Consider the following 25,620-nt stretch of genomic DNA (forward strand, 5'->3'; position numbering starts at 1 on the left):
TTTTGTCAATCCCCTTAATCAAGTTAGAGAAAATTCCCTTCTACTTCTGATTTGGTTTTGTAATGAGTATTAGATTGTATTGAAATAATTTTCTTGGCATCTGAGATGGTCATAGTTTTTATTTAAAAACCATTAATCTGTTAATTTCATATTAATCTTTCTGGTATTGAATCATACAATCCTGGGATTATTAAAATATTAATAAATATTAAGTCTATTATTTAGAGACTTAAATGATAAATATTATTAAATATTAGTCTCTATTTTTTATTTATTTTATTAAATTTATTTATCTATTTATTTACTGGCTGCATTGGGTCTTCGTTGCTGTGTGCGGGCTTCTCATTGTGGTGGCTTCTGTTTGTTGCGGAGCACAGGCTCTAGGCATGCAGGCTACAGTTGTGGCACACGGGCTCAGCAGTTGTGGCACATGGGCTCAGTAGTTGTGGCTCACAGGCTTTGTTGTTCCACGGCATGTGGGATCTTCCCGGACCAGGGCTTGAACCCGTGTCCCCTGCACTGACAGGCGGATTCTTAACCACTGCGCCACCAGGGAAGCCCCTAGTCTCTATTTTTAAAAAATAGCTACCATCAATTTAAAAAATTGATTTGTGAGTTTCTACAATATATTTTTCATCTCTATTCGTAAGTGAAATTGATATATATACTTTTTTTCTTGTTCTGTCCTTATTGGGGTTTTATTTAAAAGTTACATTTAATCTCATATAAGGACCTTGGTTGCTTTTCCTCTATTCCTTGAAGTGCTGATAATACGTACCTAAAAAAATCTGGGACTGATGTCATTTGAAAGGTGTCACTTTGATTACTATTTCTTTAATAGTTATATGTTTATTCAGGCTTTTAATTTCTTTGTGAATCCATTTTTGGTAATTAAGTTTTTCTACAGAATTACTATTTCATTAGATTTAAATATAGTCTCTTACACATTTTACTGTCTCTGTATTTCCAATTACTCCTATTTTGTTTATTGGTACGTTTTCACTTTTTTCCTTAGTCAGGCCTGTTCTACAAGAACTTCTACAAAAATTCTTTTTATAAAATTTTTCTTTTCAAAGCCTTCGGTTTTCCTGATATGTTCTATAGTTTCTTTGTTCTATTTCATTAATTTGTGCTATTATTATTACTTACTTCTCTCTTGAGGTTTATTCCGTATCTTTTTTAGCTTCCTGAATTCTCAATTTGTCACTCTTAAATTTTTCATTAATGCATTTAAAGTGGTAATTTTTACCTCTCACTTTATTTGTGACCTACACACGTGACATAAAATACTTTGTCCTTCTTCAGAACTAGGCTCCAAATCCAGTCTACACTGGCAGGGTATTTTTTTAACCCTATCTTTAGTCTTTCCTAAATAGCTGCTTGGCATCACCAAAGAATTTACTCTTATCTTGCTTGCATAACTATGGATTGACTCACACACAGAAGGGATTCTAAAAATAATAAAGAATGATGAGTATGCTCTAAACTTTCCAATATGTTCAATGGTATTTATGGAGCTGCCCTGTGTCAGGCCCACAGAGTACAGGAGTGTCACAATAAAGAGAGCAGCTCATGCCTCCCACCTTGCAGACCATTTCAGATTGATTTTATGCATGTAAAACTTTAGTAATTGTGTTTACCTTTTCAGATGAGTGGAAGTACACCCATATGTTAAAACTGACATGAGTGTCAGCAAAAGTCTTCAAACAAACTGCAGTTTGTAAAACCCTAACGATTCATCAATGCCTTCATGCCATAGAACTGGAATTCAGCAGAGAAAGTCAAACATCAAAAGAGAATTCTGAAAAATAAACTAACCCAAGAGTTTGTATATATTTCAACTATAGTGGTTAGACACATTGCCTACAGCTCATATGACAATGAGATCTATAGTAAACAGAAGATTTGGTTTCTCTCCTTGTGAAATATTAATGGTAGGCCAACTAAATTTCTGATACTTCCCCAGTGGCCGCCCAAGGGCCAACACTGATGCGCTAGATAATGTTGTGTTAGATTACTTCAAAGCCTGGATCAAGTGTGTCAAATATTCTAATCACAGTTGTGAGAAGCCCAACCAGTTAACTCAGATGGATGGTGTCAAGACGTAAAGTCTAACAACTGATTTACATCAAGGTTCATCAGTGGAAAACATTGCTCCGTTCTTATTGAGAACTGCTGAGTGCTTATATGATTTTTAAAGTGTAAGGCCTTCCATCTTGGACCTATAAGAAAATGTCAGCACCACCCATTTAACAGCTTTTTGCTATAACTTTTTTTTCTCTGGGGGCACAGGGATCAATGATTTAGTTTCTACTTAAATTTCTGATAAATTCCAGGAACCTCATGGTACACTCCTGGAACTATTTGGAGGGCTGGCTCTTTCTCTGGCTGCAGACAAGGAAAACTCAAGTGGTGTTCCAGAGTTGTCCAAAAACCTCCCAGACCTGTTTAAAGGGAGTCCCATATGAGATAACTGATGAAACTAAAGGAAATTATAGGGAAGTGGTTAGCCTGCCTGTCTGTCTATAGGAGGGTCTCAGGTTGTAGTGTGTCTCATAAAAGATGAGACCTGTCTTTGCCTACACTACATAAACACTCAGCCTTGGCTATCTCTCAAATTGATAGAGAAAGTATGAAAAATTTAAGGCTGTACTGATAGCTTCTTTCTGCCAGGAACTTTTTTTTTTTAAGTGACTAAAAGTTCTTATTTGAGAGCTCTTCATACAATGCAGAGTCTGGGAAGAATTGTTATTTCTCTTACCTCCATGAACAAGAATGGCCTAATGACCACACTAGTGTGTGACTGTGGGGCAACCACTCTGGTAACTGATAGCTCTGGAGTATTCCCCCGGATCTTTTTCATTAGGTCACTGAGTCTCAACTGTAAGGGGAAAAGGAGTCGGTATTCTGAAGAACTGGGTAACCCTGAAGCTCATACCTAGTTACTGGCTGGGCTTTTTTCTGTAAGGACTCAAAGATATAAAAATACATTCCTTTAACCATCATGCTAACACTCATGATACTTGGAATTTTGTTTTAAAATGCTGGTTCTACTTTTACATGCTACACAGTACTGAGGGAGAAATTCCTATAATAGTACAGTGCCCTTCACACAGTATGATAAACTGGACAATTAGAGGTGAAATCCTCCCTTAAAATTTCTGAGTATGACTCTGGACTAAACTTAAGGAACCGGCAGTTCTCCACTAAAAATAATAATCCAGGGATTATTTTGCTACGTTAACAAGGGAACTATATTGTTGGAAATTAGTGTTTACAATCATACCCTAGGCATGAGTTTCTAGTGGAAACTTCCACCTTTAAGAAAGAAGGTATGATAAGTTAGAAACATATCTATTTTATCTGTAAAATCTGTGCCTACCTGAAGCTGCTACATGATTGGCCTGTCTCTAACTAGAAAGGTTATATCATCCTTCCTAAGAATGATATAAGGAAAACTCTCCTAAGAAAAAGTTTGACCACATTCATGTAAGCAAAACACAAGGGTTCTGGGTAATAACACGGCCATCAAATGAGGCTATATGCTCTATTTGAGTGATGAAAGACCTAACCTTGTAATGACAAGACCACTCTCCTAAACCTGCTCACCACTGAAACGATGGGCTATAGAATTATACTCTAAATAATTAAATGGCTTTTGATTTCACTTAAGCTAGCTCTCACTGGCAAGAAATCTATCCCTGAAAAATCAAGAGTGTTTCTGTCCTTTACCAAATCTACAACCAGAAGAAAGTAACATTAGATTGGCACATACTTAGGTGGGATGGCCTTTTCAGAAATCCTGGGATGTAAAACATCATGTAAGGTGTTACAGAAATGCTAGAAGGCTCCTTTTAGTGAAGCAGTAAAACTTATCAAATGGTGCTATAGGTGGTGCATTACAAATATTTTCACTTGGATGCTGAGTAATAAACATTGGAAATACATACGAAAAATACGAAGATTGCACAGGAAGGGTTCTTTTATAGGTTGAAATTTAAGATAAAGTTACTGCTTAAGAGGCAACAAATGGAAGTGAAGATGCAAAACATCACATGCCTTACATTCTTTGTTGCAATTCTCTGTGCCTTTTTTCTTTCCCATATTGTAAAGTTTTAAGCTTCTAAAACCTGCTTTTCCCTCTATCAAAACGTTACCTAATGGAATTCCAGTGCTTAACCCTGAAAGCTCATGCTGTCTGCATTGCTGGTGAAACAAAGCTCACAAAGAGTCAGTAAGGGAGACACTATTCAGGGACCAGTTCTGATAAAGTGGTGAATGGAGATCGATACAAAAGCACTGATTTTACATTCCAATGTGGAGATGTCTCTGTAAATGTATAATCCTGCTGCTTTCTAAAATGTCCTTGGAAATGTCAACTATCCCAAAAAAAAAAATCTTTTAAGATATCCAGGGTTTTCAAATAGTTGTCATGTCCTGAGAAATGTGACCTTTAACTGCTAAAAGCATACAACTCTTACTGGTTGTTGTATTTTTTAACTGTTTTGCCCTGATAATATTATTTAAATTGATATCTCAAGCTTTCTGAAAGGTATATATCTTTGGGAAGCTTCTTTGTTAAATTAGAGGAGGCTTTGGAATTTTCTTCCCTTTCTACATATGGTAAAATAAAATTTTGAATTCTTTATTCAACCAAAGAGTTTTATATGTCTGTTTCATTTAAATTAATAAATATATCTGGATTTAAAAAAAATCCAATGTGATAATCTCTATTAGGTAAATTAAATCAGTTTATGCAGTCATTACTGATATATTTGGACTTACCTACCCTTCTCTCTTTTTTTCCTCCCTTCCTGCCATCTGTTGGATTTATAAAGTAGTCTATATTCCTTCTTGTCCCCTTTTTTAACCCCTTGCCATTTGAGAGCTACAGGATGTTTTTCCTTTGGTGGTTTCCCTTTTAATATAATAATGTCTAAAGTTATTCAGCATTCCTTTTCTCCTCCTGAGGATTACAAGGACTGTAGCATATGCTTAAATTACTCACTAACATCTGTTTTCCCCTCTCTGATTCTTATTGTTATCTAGTTTACATACTACATTAAAATTTTTTAAAAAATCAGTTATTATGACTTGTTTTTAGTCAATAGTAAACTGAAATATTTTTCAATTTCTGTGCTCACAATTGCTTTCTGTATTCCACTCCTTTCTTATGGATTCATTTTCCTTCTTCCTGAAGATCATCCTTTAGTAGTTTTTCACAATGATGGTCTTAGAGTGGTATGCTTTCCTGGTCTTAGAATGAAAATGTCTTTATTTCCTCTACAGTCTTGAGTGCATTTAGCTGGGTATGAAATTCTGGACTGATAGTTTTTTCTCAGAAATATTTCTCCACTGTTTTCTGGTATCTATTATTGATAACTGTTAGAAATCTGTTCCTTTCCAGTATATTTGTGTTTTTTTCCTCCCCTCTTTGGTGGCTTTTAAGGTTTTCTCTCTATACCTGCAGTTACAGCATAATGTACTGAAGTATGGATTCACCTTTCTTTATCCTGCTTGGTAGTTGTAGCACACTTTTAATCTGAGAACTTGGGACTTCCTTCAGTCCTTTAGTTTCTCCAATATTGTCTCCATTTTGTTCTTTGGCAATCCTACTTAGATATATGCTAGAATTTCTCAATCTATCTTCCATGGCTCTTAACTGCTTTCAGGTTGACCAAAAAAATCTGTCTCTGTGCTGTGTTCTGGGTGAACTTCTCATCATTAGTACTCTTGTCATCTGTGTCCAAACTATAGTTTAATTCTATGTGCTGTGCTTTGGTTTCAATGATCATATATTTTCATTTTCAAGAATCCCAATTAGTTGTCATATTAAACTTTCCTATTTCATTTCAACTGAAATGTTTCAGTTTCACAATTTCTTACTCTCCATGGAGGCTGTACTATCAATTATCTCTTTGATTATCCAAAACATATATATTTTAAAGTCTTGGTCAGGCTATGTATCTAAAATAAACAAAGATCATCCCTTGTTGGTGATCTTTCTTAGCACTGGATTTCGGAATTTTAATTTATCAGAAAGTTTTGAATGGAAGGCTTTTGTTTTGGGATTGTTGCTTATTTCTTCTTCTTTATCTCTGTGTATACCTTTTTCTATCTAGTAGTTTTGTGCTTTCTTTCACCAGGTCCATGGGCCCAAGTCTAGAAAACAGTCTCATGATGACTTTTTGGAACAGCTGTTTCATGAGTATACTGGGGATATCTCATATCTGGTCATAGAGCAAGCAGAGGACACAAAGTTGTGCCTTTGTTATCCCTAGACCCACAGCTTGCTATGAAACCACAGCCTTTGGCAGAAGACTGGTAATATCTACCTTAGCTTCTTTTCAAAAGTGGGTTAAGTTCTACCCCAGTCTCTGGCTTCAAGCAGTGAATATGGCTCTGGCTCCTGGTCCCACATGGATCTGGTCTCACTTGTAGCCAAGCTCCTGGTTGCCACCACCTGCTTGGAATATACAGTCAGCAGGCCCAAGGCTTCATTTTCACTTATTACTTGGCAGTTCTGGTCTGTGAAGATATTTATCTTGTCTCTGGAAGCCCAGCTTTGTCTTTTTGGTTTTCTCTTTTTATATTTTACCTGTCATTGCTATGTGTTTGGAGCAAAGGGAGTGAATCGAAACACAAACTCAATGTGCCATCTTGACTAGAAACTTGCATAATGCCTTAGCATTGTATTTGAACAAAATTTACTTACTACTTATTAAACTGTGTAAATAAGATTAACAGGGAATTTTAAAACCCCTTATTTGTACCTAAATGGCAAACTATACAAAATATTTTCATAAATGCAAATGAAATCCTAACTTGAGGTTCAGAATATATGCACTTGAAAGTAACTAAAATGTATTTAATCCAAAGTAAATCTACAAAACAGACAATGCAGAACAACTTTTCACCTTTGAAATTAAATTAGTCTTACTTCTACAAGAAGAAATAGGACTCTCAAACTAACATTTGTCAGTTTTAACCAAAAATAAAGTAAGAAATTTTTCTACTGTATTTAACTTAAAAGGATATCAGCTAAATAGAGAAAACAAAAATAAAAACATTTCTTACTATGCTTAGTGAAAAAGAAAGATTTATACCTTTTCACTTGTTAAAAACTTTGCAAAATATACATGCTCTCCTCCTGTTTTCAATTCTTCCATCTTTTTCCTTGAGGCCTGAGTATCATCTAATTTATAACTCTTAAAAACAGCTAGAACTTCTTCAGAATACTGCAAAGTAAAAATATCAATTAGTTTTATTTGGCATTGTTGCCCAATCATTTGTTTAGTGCTTTTCTTTATCAAAATAATGTACAATTTATTCCCAGTTAATCGTATATGCATCCTTAAGGCACACTAAACAAGAAAAATTATGACAGCAAAATGAGGGTAAAACTATTTTTTGTGAGATATCATGGTTACTGTAAAAGTAGGAATAAACTCTCTACTTCTGGAAAAATGTGATTTCTTATGCAGTTTGTGTAAGGGGCAAACAGAGAAAGGAATGCTTTGCGAGTATACAGAAATTTACCAGTAAAAGTAGCTGTTTAATCAGCAATGGAACTCTCAAGCATTTCTTGTGCTAAACACTGTGACCAAATAAAAAAATGATGTCAAAGCCTATCCAGTTGAGGAACAATTCCAGATGATTTCTCACTTACCACTTAATCTGAATTTGGATAGTTATGGGGAAAAAAAAGATACTTCATATAAAATAAAAACTTTAAAAAGTAACACAGAAAACACACCACGCTACTTTTAAGAGCTACCTATTAACTTTAGATTTTGATTACAACAAAAAGGACAAACTGACCTTTAAGGAGCCAAGAAAAAGAAATACAGAGGATTCTTATAATAAAGAGGTTAGTAAACTTTTCCTGTAAACAGTCAGATAGTAAATATTTTAGACTATATGGCTCATATGGTCTCAATCACAACTACTCAAGTCAGCCATTATAGCACAAAAACAACCACAGATAACACGTAAATGATTGGTGTCGCTGTGTGACAAAATTAACTTTGTCCGCAAAAGTAGGCAGTAGGCTGGATGTAGTCCAAAGCCATAGTATGCAGAGTCCTATTCTTAAAGGATAGCTGAAATAATTTTGTGCAAAGGCAGGATGTATTCTGCAAAAGTTCATCAATTGACAATACTCACTATGTAAAAAAAAAAAAAAAACCAAGGCTGTAATTACTAAATTTTAATCCTCAAGTCATTTATAAACTACTCTCAAAATCAATTGTTTATATATTAATTTACAATTTAGCTTCTATATTATGAAATAGGTATAAAAACATAAGAGGTAGAACTATATAGTGAAAAGTATGCTGGACAAGAGTCAAGTTCTGACTCTGCCATTAGCTATAAAATATTGGGCTTTTGGTAGTCTGTAATTGGCAACTCACCTTGAGAAAAGTTTTCCATGAAATTTTCTCATAGCATTGCACAGGGTTCCTAAAGTAATCCTGAAGTGACCAAAATTTTCGGTACAGGTTGTAATCAATTGGAATGGAGCTGATAAAATAAATGTTACATTAAATAAATCATTTAAGTTCTTTTAGAAATATCTAAATGCTTTGACTTTTCTTGGGTCACATATCCTCTGAAAAAGGTAATGAAAGCCATGGCTTCTTTCCCCAGAAAAGTACACAAATTCATAAATATTTATATAAACGTCTATAAATAATTTCAGGGGGTTCATAGACCCCTATTCCCTCTTTATCTTCAGTGGTGGAACCCCTGAATTTTGGCTGGATACATTCAGAATTTAAGGCTCTCTTTCCCAACCTCTCCTGCACTAGGTGTGGCCATGTGATTAAATTCTGGCCAGTCAGTGGGGAGCAGAAGTCATATGTCTCATATGGGCTATGTTTTACCATTTTCCCTTTTTGCTGGCTAGAATGCAGATATGATGATGAACCATCCTGGACTATATGAAAAAGAGCAAATACCAAGGCATGGTGGAACAAGAAGTTAGAAGGAACATGGGTCCCTAGACAATCTCCTTGAAGAGTGCTACTGCATCAGCCCTGAACACCTGTCTTCTGAACACCTGTCTTCAGACTTTTACATGAGAAAGAAATCAATTTCTATGTTGTTTAAGCTAATGTTAATTTGACTCTAATGGTAAAAGCCCTAGGCATTATATCCTAACCAACACACTAAGACCTAATATGAAACAAACACATTAGATAAATACCAACTTAGTATTACAAAAATGGCGTTACTAATTCAATTTCTAATTCGGCTATGTTACAAATCTTCAGTGTCAATACATATTTTTTTTAAACATCTTTATTGGAGTATAATTGCTTTACAGTGTTGTGTTAGTTTCTGCTATATAACAAAGTGAATCAGCTATATGTATACGTATACTATCTTACTCCACTCTTTCCAAATAAACCTTAACAAGTTGAACCTATGGATTACAGTTAGCATCTGTGCTAAGCTTCATGCCCATACAAATATTCCAAGTAAGACTGTAATTTTATATGGGAAACAGGAAGTAGGTTTAGCGATCCACACAGCACCATGATCTCAAAATGAAATGGAAGGGAGAAGGGAAGGAGTGCGTAGGTTGCCTGTGGTTGGCTTTTCAAACGTTATGAATATATATAAGGTAGGTTACACCTAAACAACGGACTGCCTGCACACAATTTAGAAACCAACTGATACAGCCCATTAGTGATTTTGGAGTTGTAATTTTAAGTGATATACATTAAAGTTACAAACAAAAGAAATCTATAAGCATGATCTCCTTCCTCCCTGTCTACGTTCTCACCTTAGTACCTGATAAGTCATAAGGTATTATCTTTGTAAATCAAGAAATCTGAACTTCTAAACACTCACCAAGTTGTTGGAGCTTCATCATCCCCCATTTCACCTTCTTCCACATCCATTCCTTCTTCTCTGTCCTCCATGTGCTAAATTAAAAGAACGTACATCCTGTCATGAAGCAGTTGTCAAGCAGAGGAGAATTCTATATGACAGGGATCCGAGAACTCAAGAGCGGTATGACAATAATATAAGATAGCCATGAAGACATGGTGCAAGGACCTCCCTGGTGGTCCAGTGGGTAAGACTCTGCACTCCTAATGCAGAGGGCCCGGGTTCGATCCCTGGTCAGGAAACTAGATCCCACATGCATGCCGCAACTAAGAGTCTGCATGCTGCAACTAAGATCCCGTATGCCGCAACTAAGAACAGTTGCAGCCAAAATAAATATTAAATAAACAAATAAATATTAAATATTTATATAAATAAATAATAAAAGAATATAAATACCTATTCATTAAAAACAATAACAACAACAAAAAACGTAGTGCAAAGTTTTAAACCAGTACTTTTCCTAACACATTCAGTACATTCTCTCTGGGAATAGAGAATCTATGGCAAAATATGATTTGGAAACATAGTATACAAAAAGTGAGAAGATCATTAGTACACTAAGGATTCCAAGAACCACAGTAAATAACTCAAAGCGATTTAAGTAGTTTTTGTCCCCAACTTTAATTTGACCTTGAAAATCTTCCCCCGCCTGTACACATAACACTTATTATCTGGGAACACTTTAGGATATGCTGGGTGTACAGCTCCATATTGAAAAAAAATTTTTTTAATAATTAATTTTTATTGGAGTATAGTTGCTTTATGATGTTGTGTTAGTTTCTACTGTAAAGCAAAATGAATCAGCTATACGTATACATATATCCCCTCGTTTTTGGATTTCCTCTCCTTTTAGATTACCACAGAACATTGAGTAGAGTTCGCTGTGCTATACAGTAGGTTCTCATCAGTTATCTCTTTTATACATAGTATAGTGTATATATGTCAATCCCAATCTTCCAATTCATCCCACCCCCCCCACTTTAAAATAACAAGTTTACATAGAATAGTCCAAGAAATACCTAAAAGATACATAAAAGGGAAAGGCAGATTTTGAAAAATCTTAAAGTCAATATCATTTCCAAATTGACAATGATTACAATTTAAGGGATAAATTAAGTAAAGTACTCTGATTAATTTACAGTGAAATATTAGTTACATCGAATTAATAATTTTTTAAACTTTATAACTTGCTCTTAAATGAAGAGCAGGTGCTGAATGTCCAAAAATTTGCCAGCTCTGGACTGTCTTCTGGACACTTCAAAAATAATCTTTAGGGGGTGTCCCTGGTGGCACAGTGATTAAGAATCTGCCTGCCAATGCAGGGGGACATGGGTTCGAGCCTTGGCCTGGGAAGATCCCACATGCTGTGGAGAAACCTAAGCCTGTGCACCACAACTACTGAGCCTGCGCTCTAGAGCCCGTGAGCCACAACTACTGAAGCCTGTGTGCCTAGAGCCCATGCTCTGCAACAAGAGAAGCCACCTCAATGAGAAGCCCGCGCACCACAACGAAGAGTGGCCCCGACTCGCCGCAACTAGAGAAAGCCCGTGCACAGCAACGAAGACCCAACGCACCAATAAATAAATAGATAAATAAATAAATAATCTTTAAAAATAAAGTTGATCTTGCTGATGTCCTTTTGAAAAAATCAGTGGGCAAATGATGGATTACTTAACAAATGGTTCTGAGATAACTGGCTCACCATTTAGAAAAAATTAAATTATAACTCAACTTACTCCAAACCCCAACCTTCCTGCTGGGTAAAAGATTTAAAAGAAAAAATAAAATCATAAAAGCACCAGAAGAAAACAAAGAATTACATACTCCTGTGGAGTGGAAGCCTTCAGTATGACACAAGGCTAGAAACACTAAAACAAAAGACCAACAAATGTTAATATTACTATATCCAAATTTAATAGCTCCATATAGAAAACTATAAAGTTACAAGAAAAACCATAAACTGAGGAAAAAAATGTATCAACACACAGTAGGAATGAATTAATAATATTCTATATAATGAGTTTCTACACATCAACAGTAAAAGACGTTTCAGCAGTAAAATGGGCAAATGTCATGAATAGGCAATTCTCTTCCTCATTGTTTCTAATCAGCACAGAAGAAAAATAAATTCCAATGAATATGCAGTAAGTTCCTCGACTTCATTAATAACCAAAGAAATGTAAGTTAAAACAAAGACGACTTACCTTTCAAGTATGTATCAATTAAGCAAAAATTTTTAAAAACTGGTAATTCCCCATGTTGGCGTGAGGCTGTGGGGAAATGGGAAGGCATTCTCTATGTGCCACTGGGGGTGGTATAAATGGGTACAACTTTTTTGAGAAGTACCCGGGCAACAGTTATCAAAATTTGATATATATGCATTTATTTTGACACAGAAATTTCACCTATCAAAATTTATCCTAAGGAGACACAGGCATAATTTAGCAATGATATACAAAATACTATTTACTATAATGTTGTTAACAAGTTTTCACTATTAGAGATTATCTAAATGCTCAGTAACAGGAGACTGTGATATATCCAAAGACTTATCATGAGACATTAAAACACAGAGACAAATCTAAATGTACTGATGCAGAAATGCAACCATTTCATACTGTTAAAAGAAGAAAGTGATTTTCAGAACAGTATGTATTGTATGACCTCAATTTTGGAATAAAACTACATATACACAGAAAGTCCTGTAAGGACAAAAAAAGAATGTTAAGAGTGGTTATCTTTGGGGCCTTGGATTATGGGGTAGCTGTACTTTTTATTTTAAATATTTCTATTTTGTTTGCATTTTTTTCTACACAGAATACATATTATTTCTATAAATTGAAAACAAAGGTTTTTAAAATTTTTGATTTAGAAGACCCATTCATCTGAGTTATCTCAATAACAAAATATGTTATGTTAGATTTCATATCAGCCTCACCTTTTGACCCAATGTGCTTTCCTGCTCATTGGTATTGAAAACAGTGACATTTTCCAGATTAAACTGACTCTGCAAGTTAAGACCTATTAAAAAAAAAAAAAAGATTTTCAAAGCAAATCCATCAAACACCTAAACTTGTTTAAGAGTATAACTTTGTTGTCATATAACCAAAATACATAAAATGATAAATCCATAATTAAGCAAAAGATCAAGTCAGAATAACATCACACTTGATTTTCAAATTCTTTCTAAAATTCATTTCTTTTAAGGTGCCTTTGGAGTATGCTGAATTCTGTATACACTGTGACAGATATATTGATCCTTGTTATTTATGAATATTGTAGAACAATTTTACAGAATGCAATATGTAGTAATTTATAATTTTGCTGAAGCACAAGTAGAAATTGTATTATTCAAAAAGTGTGAATGTATAACAATATTTATAGGAAATATAGTTAGTGAGGGCCAGGTTTCTCGCTGTCAGGGAAAGAAGTTATAAATAAGCAGATCTATTGGTGCTAGATTAGACTCACAAGTTATCAGTCACTATGATAACATTGTTTTTGTTGTTGGTCATTAAAAAAAATGTAGACAGATACAGAAATACAGATACAGAAATACATGTTAGTATACATATGTATCTTTCCAAGCTCTGTCTACTGAGAGGGCTTAGAAGCAGTGATATTCTAGTAACAAATAGCATTATCTAGGTCCCAGATCTTGTCTTCTAAACACCATTTTTAAGTAAAACAAATCAGGCTCTTTGGAGAAGTGGCTGATTCCAGGGGTTGGGCAGGGAAAATACAAGATGTGCCTGGACTATCCTCGCCTACATGAAAGAGCTCCCAATGGGGAAAACTATAATAATTTGAGCAACAAAGTAAATAATGATATTATGAGATTATAACCCATATAAAATAAATATCCATGAGTTCATACTGAAATAGATGACTGAATTACAAGTAAACAAAGGAGAAGAGACAACTCTTCTTTTCTTTTTTTTTTGGCTGCACTGCGAGGCTTGTAGGATCTTAGTTCCCTGACCAGGGATCAAACCCAGGCCCCCTGCATTGGAAACGCAGTCTTAACCACTGGACCGCCCGGGAATTCCCAAGACAACTCACCTTTAGAGAAGACTCCCAATTCATAAACGTAGAAGGAATGAAAGGAATAGAAAATCACCACCAGGACAACCTAATAATAATCACTGCAGGCAAGATCCACTGATGAACAGTACTAAACTCAGCCGGCAAAGGTCTAAGGAGAAAAAGTATCTGCATAGCCTCGAAGTATCTCCCTCCAAATATTTATTAATTACAAAGGGGAAAATAGTAACTTTGTAGTAGAGAAATATGGTGATCAAGGATAATATCTTAAATAAGTGATGAAAGATAACACCCCCAGTAAAAAGACACATCAATACCATGTTGAAACGATGCACTGAGAAGGGCCCATCACCTCTGTGGTCTTCTTCCCCAAATCTATAACCTCAATCTAATTATGAAAAACATCACACAAACATGAATTGGAGGGCATTCTACGAATTATCTGACCAGTGCTCTTCAAAACTGTCAAGGTCATGAAAAAATAGCAAAGACTGAGGAACTGTCACTGACTGGGTAGATTGGGGAGATTAAAGTGACATCACAACTAAGTAATACAGGATCCCAGATTGGATCCTTAAAAAAGAAAGCACTGATAAAACTGGTAAAATCCAAATAAAGTATGTAGCTAACAGTGCTGCACCAATGTTGATTTCTTAGTTTTGATAACTGTACCATGGCATGTAAGAGGTTAACATTAGGTGAAGCTATTTGGGTACTCTATACTATCTTTGCAACTCTTCATGTCTAAAGTTATTTTAAAACAAGAAGTTTTTTTTTAAAAGCTAGTATGCTAGATGACGTCATTAAGCTAGTGAATGAACCTGGCTGACCATTTAGCATTGACTACTTAAAATATCTTTGTCCATTTTCTGTTTATTACTCAACAAAGCACATGCCATAATTCTCAGGTTAAAAATCTCAGTCATACTTTACTAAATTTAATGGGTAAATTACATGTGAAGACAGCTTTCTGAAGGTCTTGGGATATACTCTAGTGAATCTTATGCAATCAAATGTAAAAAAAGAAGAAAAAATACTGCAAGAAGATATCCCCAAATGCCAACCTAGCTTATGTTAGGGTGACAGGATTGATTATGATTTTTTTTTCCCTTCATTTTCCAAATTTTCTGAAACAAGGTTGGGTAATTTTATAATTTAAAAATTAAATTTAAAAATATAATTTATTAAAAGATATATATATAGTTTAAAGCTACCTTTAGCAATTATTGTTAGTCTTTCAACTAGTTAATAAGAAAAAAGTGATTTCTCTATGTCTTGTCAATCTAGGAATGTAGCATATTGAAAAAGAGGTTAAAATGTTTTTTTAAAAATGAGAGTGGAGGCTAGAGATCAACAGGAAGGACTAAAGAATGGCTGAGAATTGAAACCTTGTTTTTATGTTTTCTGTAAATTCCAGAAAAAGAAATCACAAATCAGTACTTATGAAGGGGCACTTCATTTCACAAAGAGATAGAATTTCATTCATCAAATATTTAAATAGTGCCTAGCTATCTGGTATTAGAAGTTACTAGGCACAGAAAATACAGAGGTGAACAACACAAACACACTGAAAATGCCAGGTGGTGCTAAATTCTAAGAAGAGATTTGAAATCAGGTGGTGATAATGGGTTACTGTGGTGGCAGGTTTAGATTAGATGCTCAAAGACAGCCTCTCTAAGGTAGTAAAATTTAAACCGAGATTGAGTGACAGCAAAAGTCAGTAATGTGACAATAACGAACAAAAGGATTACAGACAGCAGAATGAGTGCCAAGGTCCTAAGGTTCAATTGATCTTGATATTTTGAAGGTAAAAAGAAGGCAAGATGCCAATTCAGTGGGAAAAGAATAGTTTTTTCAACAAATGGTGCTGGGACAACTGGGTATCCACATATAAAAAGAATGAAATTAGAACCCCACCTCACACCACATACAAAAATTAACTCAAAATGGATCATATACCTAAATGTAAGAGCTAAAACTCTTAGAAGAAAACACAGATGTAAATCTTTGTGACTCTGGGTTAGGCCAGGGGTCCCCAACCCCCAGGCCGTGGACCAGTAGCGGTCAGCGGCCTGTTAGGAACTGGGTCACACAGCAGGAGGTGAACAGCAGGGGAGTGATTGAAGCTTCACCTGCCGCTCCCCATCGCTAGAATCATCGCCTGAACCAGTCCGTGGAAAAACTGTCTTTCACGAAACCAGTCCCTGGTGCCAAAAAGGTCAGGGACTGCTGGGTTAGACAACAGTTTCTTAGATATGACACCAAGAGCACCAGCAACAAAAGAAAAAATAGATACATTAAACTTCATCAAAATTTGAAACTTTTTTGCTGCAAACAACACGATCAAGAAAGTGAAAAGGAAATCCACAGAATGGGAGAAAATATTTACAAATTATTTATCTGATAAGGGTCTAGTATCCAGAATATAATAAGAACTTGTACAACTAAGTAATAAAAAGACAAATAACCCAATTTTTAAAATGAGCAAAGAATCTTAATAGACTATTTCTTTAAGGAAGACATGCAAATGATCAGTAAGCACATGAAAAGATGCTTAACATCTTTAGTCATTACAAAAATGCAAACCCAAACCATGAGATACCACTGTACACTCCCTAGGATGGCTATAATAAAAAAGACAATAAACAGTCAGTGTTAGCAAGGATGCAGGGAAACTGGAACGCACTTGCATCAATGATAAAATGATGCAGCCTCTTTGGGAAACAGTTTGGTAGTTCCTCAAGAACTTAAATACATCATTTGTAGAGACATGGATGGACCCAGAGACTGTCATACAGAGTGAAGTTAAGTCAGAAAGAGAAAAACAAACATCGTATGTGAACACATGTATGTGGAATCTAGAAAAATGGTACAGATGAACCAGTTTGCAAGGCAGAAATAGAGACACAGATGTAGAGAACAAACATATAGACACGAAGCGGGGAAAACGTTGGGTGGGATGAATTGAGAGATTGGGATTATTGACATATATACACTAATACATATAAAATAGATAACTAATGAAAACCTTCTGTATAGCACAGGGAACTCTACTTCACTTTGCTGTACAGTAGAAACTAATACAACATTGTAAAACAACTATACCCCAATTAAAAAAAAAAAGAACTTAAATACAGAGTTATCATATGACCCAGTAATTCTACTCTTAGATATCTATCCAGGAGAAATTAAAACAGTTACCATATGACCCATCAATTCCATCCTATGTATATGGCCAAGAGAAGTGAAAACATACATCCACATAAAATTTGTACACAAATGTTCACAGCAGCATTATTTACAATAGCCAAAAAGCAGAAACAACTCAAATGTCCATTAACTGATGAATGGACAAAATGTGGTATATCCATATAGAGAATATCATTCAGCCATAAAAAGGAATGAACTACTGATACATACAACACAGATGAACCTTGAAAGTATTAAGCTAAGTTTAAAAAGCCAGTCACATGAAGTGAGAGAGTAGCACTGACATATATACACTACCAAATGTAAAATAGACAGCTAGTGGGAAGCAGCTGCGTAGCCCAGGGAGATCAGCTCGGTGCTCTGTGACCACCTAGAGGGGTGGGATACGGAGGGTGGGAGGGAGGCTTAAGAGGGAGGAGACATGGGGGTATATGTATACGTATAGCTGATTCACCTTGTTACACAGCAGAAACTAACACAACATTGTAAAGCAATTATACTCCAATAAAGATGTTAAAAAAAAAAAAGCCAGTCACAAAAGACCACATATCTTATTACTCCATTTTTAAAATGTCCAGAATAGGAAAGTCCATAGAGACCAATAAGTAGATTAATGGTTGTTTAGGGCCTGGGAGACAGGGTAAGGATGGAGGTAAGTGGAGAGTGACAGTTAATGGGTGCAGGGTTCCTTTTAGAAGTTAAAATGTTCTAAAATTAGACTGCAATGATGACTGCACAACCCTGTGAATATACTAAAAAACAGTAAACTGTACATTTTCAATGGTGAATTGTATGGTATGTGAATTTACATCTCAATAAAGCTGTTAAAAAATATAAAAAGCTGAGCTTCCAGTAATGGAAGGCTAATTAATTAGCTAATTAATTAATTCAGATTAACCCTCTAAGGACAACTGAAAACTTGGATAAATTACATTAATTCTATGAATACTTACAGAGCATAAACCATGTTCACAGCATTGTTTTAGGCAAAGAAACAGAAAATTGTTTTCTTAAAAATAGTAAAGAGCTGACATTCAGTGAGGAATATATGGCAAAAATCAAGAAGGCAAGAAAGATAAGCAATGCATCATCAGCACTCAAAGCCACTTCTGTCTTGAGGATATCTGCCAAACAGGAAGAATCGGCTGCAAAACTGAGCTATTCTTTTAGCAGCTTCCTGAAGTGAGGATGATAAAAATAAATCTCTGAGTCCAAGGAAGGTGGGGAAACTAATCCTACCCCAACCTTCTTCTAGACTGGGACCTACGTCCTCAGGTAGGGATCAACCAAATTGCAGTCCAGTGCCAAGTCTTCTCGATTATCTAAGGAATCACAGGCCTTGAGCTGGGCTAGATTAAGGTAATCTTGGACTAGTAGTAGCACCCTTGTAAGGGTGCCTGGCAGGAGTAATGAAAACTCTTATCTGGAGAAAGGTATCTAACCTAGGTGTCAAAATTATTCCCTCAAATATCTTCTCAAATATAACATCAAACACTAACCAGAAACACAAAGGGGTAAGATACAATCAGTGAGAAACAGTAGAAACAGACACTAGAGACATACCCACAAAGACTTAAGACACTGGAATTATCAGACACATAAAAATAACAATGCTTACCCTCGTTAGAAAATTAAAAAACAAGTTTGAAAATATCAGCAGGGAATAAGAAACTAAAAAAGTGACACAGCAGACTTAAAAAAGACTTTCTAGGAATGAAAAAATACAATTACTGAAATTAAGAGCTCATTTAGCAGCAGATTATTCATAGCTGAAGAGAGAAGTAGTGAACTGGAAAAAATTTCTAAAGAAATTATGCAGAATGTGATGGAGAGCAACAAAGAGATGAAAAATGTAGAAAGTGTAAGAGACAGGATACAGTGAGAAGATATAGGATGTCTACTAGAGTTCCAAAAAGAGGAAAAGAGAAAGAAGCATATATAATATTTGAAGAAATAACAACTTAAATTTTTACAAACTGGATGAAGGACAACCAATCCATAAATTCGAGATGCCCACAAATCTGAAGAATGATAAATTTTAAAAATCCATGCTTAGATACATCATATAAAACTGAAAAACAAACAAAATAACCCAAACAAATAACAAACAAAAAACCCAAAGAAAAATAAAACCTTAAGAGCAGATAGAGAGAAAAAAAAAAAACTAGATTATCTTCAAAGGAGTTAGACTGACATTTGCCTTATCTATAGAAGCTAGAAGGCAAAGTAATGATTATCTCCCACTAAATGAAATCCTATATCCAGTGCCAACCTACAATCTTCTATCTATTGAAACCATTCTTCAAGAGTAAAGAAATAAAGATTTTCAAAGAAAACACAAATCTGCACTAAAGTAAAGTCTAAAGGGGGAAACAGAAGGTCAGAAATACAAGTGGTAAATACACTGATAAATCAAAATTAATCCTGACCACATTAAATAAGAGGAAAGAAAAAAAACATAGATCTAGCAGGACAAAAAGAAAGCCACATGTAAAACAACTGCTAACATACACTATAGGTCTTACCATATGCAGGCACTGTTGTAAGCTCTTCACATATTTTAATTCACTTAATCCTTACAACAACATATGAAGTAGGCGGTATATTAGCCTGATACTAAGGAAGGGAAGACTGAAGCAAAGAGATTAAAATCTGGCGTATTTGAACAGATTGTGGTGGGCTCTAGAGAGCCTTGTGGTGGGCAGTGTTCCATTTCTGGACCTGGACAGTGGTTACACAAGTATTTGCTTCATAATTATTATACTATATTTACTTTATGCACTTTTCATATTACCATTATATTTCACAATAATAAATGATAAAAGAAACGAACAAAGTCAATGTGGCTGAACAGTAGTGACTGAAGGAAAAAAACAGAAAAATAGGCATACATTAGGAAATGAAATAAAAACATGATTCACAGCTACATATTTCAGTGTGATTCAACTGTACATTATTAATAAACTTTGAACTTAAAGAATCAATAACTTTAGGGACTTCCCTGGTGGTCCAGTGAGTAAGACTCTGTGCTCCCAATGCAGGGGGCCCAGGTTCGATCCCTGGTTGGGGAACTAGATCCCGCATGCATGCCGCAACTGGGAGCTGCATGCTGCAACTAAGAGTCCACATGCTGCAACTAAGAAGTCCACATGCTGCAACTAAAGATCCTGCATGCCATAACAAAGATCCTGCGTGCCGCAACTAAGACCCGGTGCAACCAAAATAAATAAATAAATATTAAAAAAAGAGAGACAAACAAACAGGCTTGCAGATATAGAAAAAAAGGAATCAATGACTTTATTTAAGGGTTACCTGTACCATACACTGGGACAGGTATAACTACTTATAAGTAAAATAAAGTGGGAATTTCCTATGTTTTCAACTTTTTAGAACCATTTTTCTTTTTTATCATCATAGTAGATTCTAATCTGGTAAAGATTTTCCTGCAAAGCATTTTATGTACAAAAGCTTACCTGACTTCTCAGATAAAGGGAAAAGTCTGGCCAAAAAGAGCTGAATTCGTCCACAGAAGACTGTATTCTGGGATTTTGATAATCTTCGTAAGAGATCTAACAACACATGGAAACGAAGGTTACACAGGTGAGATCATTCTATGTTTATTACAACCATACCTAAGTTTCTTAACCAGTTTGTCAAAAGTATTTTCCTAAAGCAGTAGTTCTCAAAATGGGGGTAGAAACTATTGTCACAAAAAAGCGCTAGAAAATTAGGAATAAAACTAAACAAGTTTAGCATGGGTAAGACAAGCTTTACTAAATTTTTTTGGTTTTCATTAAGTTTATACCCAGAACAGGAATAGTTTAATTTAAAGCAAATGATCAATTTTAATAAGTCAGACTGCTATTTAAAAATGAAGATACAATCTACTTTAAAAATTTTACCACCTGTGTTTAATTCCACCACCTGTTTTCCTGGCCACATTTACTTTTTAAAAAACAATCATTTACTGTTGAATTACTTACCATTGCACATACGTAGTAAATAATTTTTCCCAGCAGAATAGAATGTATTCTGAAATTAAGACAGAAATTATTACTATTGTTCTGAAGTTGTTGCACATCCTTCAGTAGTAAGTCACAGGAAGTAAAATTTTAAAGAACACTACTATGCACTGAGAATCTACTATGCCACTTTCACTTTTTTCAAGCAAATAACAATTTTAATGAAATAAAAATATTTTCAAATATATAACAAAACACAATTCTAAGTAATTTTTAAACATGTAAAAGTGTGTGTTTTCAAGTTAATTGTATCTACTCAAATTTTGTACTTCCATTTTTTTCTCCATATAACTTTTACTTGGCTTTTCCAAGAGAGCAGAATATATAATTCTCATATGGACAAACTTTTTGGCAATCAGCAATATTAGAAATATAAGCAAAAAACAAACAAAAACAACAACAACAACAAAAACTACCCTCAGAACTCTGGATCTATAGAAAGATAATATTAGCAGAAAAAGAAACTAAGGCACTTACTGATTTCCAAGTAGCAACATTTTTTTCCACAAAAGTGAATATCGTGTCACACTGATCCAAAGGAAGGCAATCCAAAACATCTCCCAACAATACAAAAGGTGTAGATGCTGTACAAATACCTTCAAGTGGAGCACAAGCCAATTAAAAAGTTTAAAATACTGTTGAGTAAAACAGCCCATGCAAAATAATTTTAAAGAAAATATTAGAGGTATACTTTGTCAATCCTAACAAGGCTGTGAAAGACAAGAAACAGAAGCAACCTCAAGTCCCCAAACAGGATATACTTAAGTAAGTTTTGGTATGTGATGATGATAATCATTCTTGATAACACTTCTAGAGCATTTACTATATGTCAGGCACACTAAGTGCTTTACATATACTAACACATGTAATCCTTATAACCCTATGAGGTAGATAACATTATCTCCAGTTTATAGAATGGGAAAACTGAGACACAGAGAAGTTAAATAACTTGCCCAAGATCACAGAGCCAGTAAGTGGTAGAGCTGGGATACGAACCCAGGCAGTCTGGCTCCACAGTCTGTTTTCTTCACCACTAAGCTATTCAAAAGAATATAATGCAGCCAATTAAAAAAGATGGTTATGACGACTATTATAACTTGGAAAATGTTTATGATATAATGTCAAGTGAAAAAGGCAGGGTTCAAAACTGTATGGGTATTATGGTTATCACAATAAAATCTTTTAAAAAGACCAGAGAAACTAAAACCATATACCAAAATAAATGGTAGTTTTTTTTAAAGTGGAAGAATTAGGACTAGTATGTTCCCTTCTCATTTCCAAATGTTCTGTACTATTGCTAAAATTTAAGTTGTCTGTGATTTGAAAGAACTACTTCAAAAAAGATAACAAAACATCACTGTAAAACAATTATACTCCAATAAAGATGTTAAAAAAAAAAAAGGTAAATGAACTTCAAACTGAAAATTCTGTTCTTCCGCTCTTCCTAAAGCTTTCAAAAACCTTCTGAAGTGGCAAAATAAATATTTGTTTCTAAAAAAAAAAAAGATTTGATACTGATTTCAACTCATTAAACTTTTACAATAATACCATTGTTTCAAGGGAAAAAAGGGTAAAATAAAAAGTTGTTTATTTCTAAATTCAATCTTACTAAAGTAAAGCAATAAATTAAAGACTTTAAGGTCATCTAGGCTAGCTAAAAGTACTTTTACCTCCCTGCTCATTCTTCCTTCTATTTTTACGTAATAGATACTAACACTTGTTAAGTGTTTAGGAAAAGTAGACACTTCAGCATGATATGTAAAAAAAAAAAAAAAGTACTGAGTGGGTACTATTAGCCCAAATTACTGCATTAACACAGTATCTTCCGAAACAGGAAGTAGTATTTCCAGCTCTACTCTGCACTGGTAAGATCATATCTGGAATGTGATGTGAGGGATACTGCCTAGAACCAGGGAGGCATAAAGCAGCAAATTTCAACTCAATACAAAGGGGAAATCGCACCATCAGAACTATCTAACAGAAATCAAATAGTGAGCTCCATCAATGGGAGTAGAGGCTGGATGACCACCTGCCAAGGACTTTACTGAGGGGAGACAGGATAGGTCAGAGACAAGATTGGACCATATGACCTCTAAAGTCCTTTAACACTTAGATTTGTGATACTTTTATGTCCTGTATATCCAAGAGATTTGAGAGACATACTCCCTGCCCTTAGCAGAAGTATACTTTGGCAAAAGTTAACTCACATTAATAACTATAGAAAATTACCTAAATTCCACTCTCAAAGATTCTGATTCAGTAAAACAAAGCTAAAGCCTGGCAATCTCATTCGAGGGGCTTCCCTGGTGGCGCAGTGGTTAATAATCCACCTGCCAATGCAGGGGACATGGGTTCGAGTCCTGGTCCAGGAAGATCCCACATGCCGCAGAGCAACTAAGCCCGTGTGCCACAACTACTGAAGCCTGCGTGCCTGGAGCCCGGGCTCCACAACAAGAGAAGCCACTGCAATAAGCCTGTGCACTGCAACGAAGAGTAGCCCCTGCTCTCCACAACTAGAGAAAAGCCCACGCGTAGCAACGAAGACCCAACGCAGCCAAAAATAACTAAATAAAAATAACTAAAAATAAATAAAAATAAATAAAAGTCTCTTGAAACTATCCCCTACTGCCACTGCCCCATTTTAATTGTCCTCTACCTAGTTTTCCTGCCAGCAGTTTCTCCCAATCCAATGGCTCTTCCATAGGTCCTCTTTAGCATGGCACACAAAGCCCTTTACAAATGGCCCTAACCTACCCCTCCTGCTTCTTTTCTTCACCATGCTCATCATCCTCTCACCATTCTGCTCTACATTTTTTTTAGTCATGCTGAACCAGGTCTTTATATAGCTATATCCTTCTGTTTCTGCCTGACAAATTACTCATCCCTCACATCCCAGCTCTTATGTTACAGTTTCCTTTCTAAGACCATCCTGATTCCTTCAGACTCTGAAGTTTAGAGAATCACTTCAACCATACTTCATTCCTACTTCACCCCCCGCCCCAGTAAGACATTTAGACGTGTTTCCTCCATTAGCCACTAGGCTCCTTACAGGCAGCGAATATGTTTTATTTACCAATGAATCTCCCAATTCCTAGTTCAGTACCAGGCACATAGTAGATGCTCAATAAATATTTACCTGATGAACAGAACAAGTGGAGAACAAAGAAAGTGCCAAAGTGTGCACTGTATACACTAGTGACAAGAAATACCTGTGAGCTAATTTCCATGGGACTTCTTGGCAAAGGGGGTAGGCAGAATTTTAAAAATGAACAAAATCAATTAGGTATGGGGAGAATAAGTTTTAAATAAAACATGTCATGCCCAAGATTGCTTTTAAAAAAGACAAAACAAACCCATACTTACCTTCAGTAACTCCCCCAATAGCAAGAGAAATAACAGCTAAAACGTTTTCACATGATGAATGATTTATCTACCAACAAAGGAGAAAACAACTTAATTTAGGAGCCAGACTTTAGACTAATTTGATAATAAGAAAAACATATCCTCTGACACTAAGTTGATTATCATAAACACTGGATAAAGATATTTCTCACAGAAGATAAGATTACTTTCTAAGATGAAAATTTAAGAAATGAACAGTAATAACCCTAACGGTAGAAGTATATCAAATAATTAAACAGCAGGTGATTCACTTAAAATCCAAGTCTTAGGAAGATCCTTACATTAGCATGATTAAGGCTATAAGCTAATCAACTACACATGTGCTGAGGCCCTAACTCACTCAATGGCAGGGCCAGGGGAATTAATTGTACTGGTGCATCAATATGTCTGAGGGAGGGTTTTAATAGAAGAGAGGTGGTGCTTAGGTTTGATAACATCATAAAATCCAGCATTTATTGAGTGTACATTAAGTGCCGTTTCACACAACCACCATGAAAACATGGTATTTCCCCTCTTACAAATGAAATTGAGGCTCAGAAAAGCAAAGTAACTTGCCCAATACCTGACAACAGGTAAGTGACTAGGTCTGAAGAAGAGGAAAGAATGAATTTGACATAGAATGGTCCAAAAGAAAGGGACACTGTTTTATGGTCACGGGAAAAGGGTCTAGCTTCTTGAGATCTAAGCTTTGCTAAACCAAGAATAAACTATTGAAACTTTTCCTTTCATTTGGGTGCTCCACTAATGGTAAATAAATTCAGATTTTTCATGTTTAGATTAAATTTCTCTACTGAAGTTGGATAGGCTATTGTTATTTTTGCAGGTGAACTGATAAGGGGATGCCATAGGAAAATGAGGGCATGGAATCCCAGCTCCCATGCTGAACATCCTTGGACTAGACCTTTTATGCCACTACAAGATGTGTCACTGTCTATACAGCAAAGCGAGAGGGCTCACCTTCAAATTACAGTTTTTGCTCAGGAAGACCTCTTATCAAATTTTCTTATACATATTCACTTGCAGAGGGCTCTATTCATTTATTAAA

General features: G+C 35.3%; 1 protein-coding gene and 1 non-coding gene across 2 annotated transcripts in view; one reads left to right on the plus strand and one right to left on the minus strand.

Moving 5' to 3' along the window:
- The window catches only part of THOC1 (THO complex subunit 1), a 41,933-nt gene that overhangs the window by 13,852 nt on the left and 2,461 nt on the right, over window positions 1-25,620 (minus strand). Inside the window, exons 4-11 of the mRNA XM_004273769.3 lie at window positions 24,537-24,603; window positions 21,651-21,769; window positions 21,135-21,183; window positions 20,625-20,720; window positions 12,836-12,918; window positions 9,859-9,932; window positions 8,415-8,523; window positions 7,107-7,238 (exon numbers count right to left, since the gene is read on the minus strand). Of these exons, the coding sequence (XP_004273817.1) occupies window positions 7,107-7,238; window positions 8,415-8,523; window positions 9,859-9,932; window positions 12,836-12,918; window positions 20,625-20,720; window positions 21,135-21,183; window positions 21,651-21,769; window positions 24,537-24,603 (729 nt within the window). The remainder of the gene's footprint in view (window positions 1-7,106; window positions 7,239-8,414; window positions 8,524-9,858; window positions 9,933-12,835; window positions 12,919-20,624; window positions 20,721-21,134; window positions 21,184-21,650; window positions 21,770-24,536; window positions 24,604-25,620) is intronic.
- Window positions 10,067-10,139, plus strand: TRNAR-CCU (transfer RNA arginine (anticodon CCU)). The gene has a single exon. It is a non-coding gene; the product is annotated as a tRNA-Arg (tRNA).

Source organism: Orcinus orca, chromosome 15 (genome assembly GCF_937001465.1).
Source record: "Orcinus orca chromosome 15, mOrcOrc1.1, whole genome shotgun sequence".
Classification (NCBI taxonomy): domain Eukaryota; kingdom Metazoa; phylum Chordata; class Mammalia; order Artiodactyla; family Delphinidae; genus Orcinus; species Orcinus orca.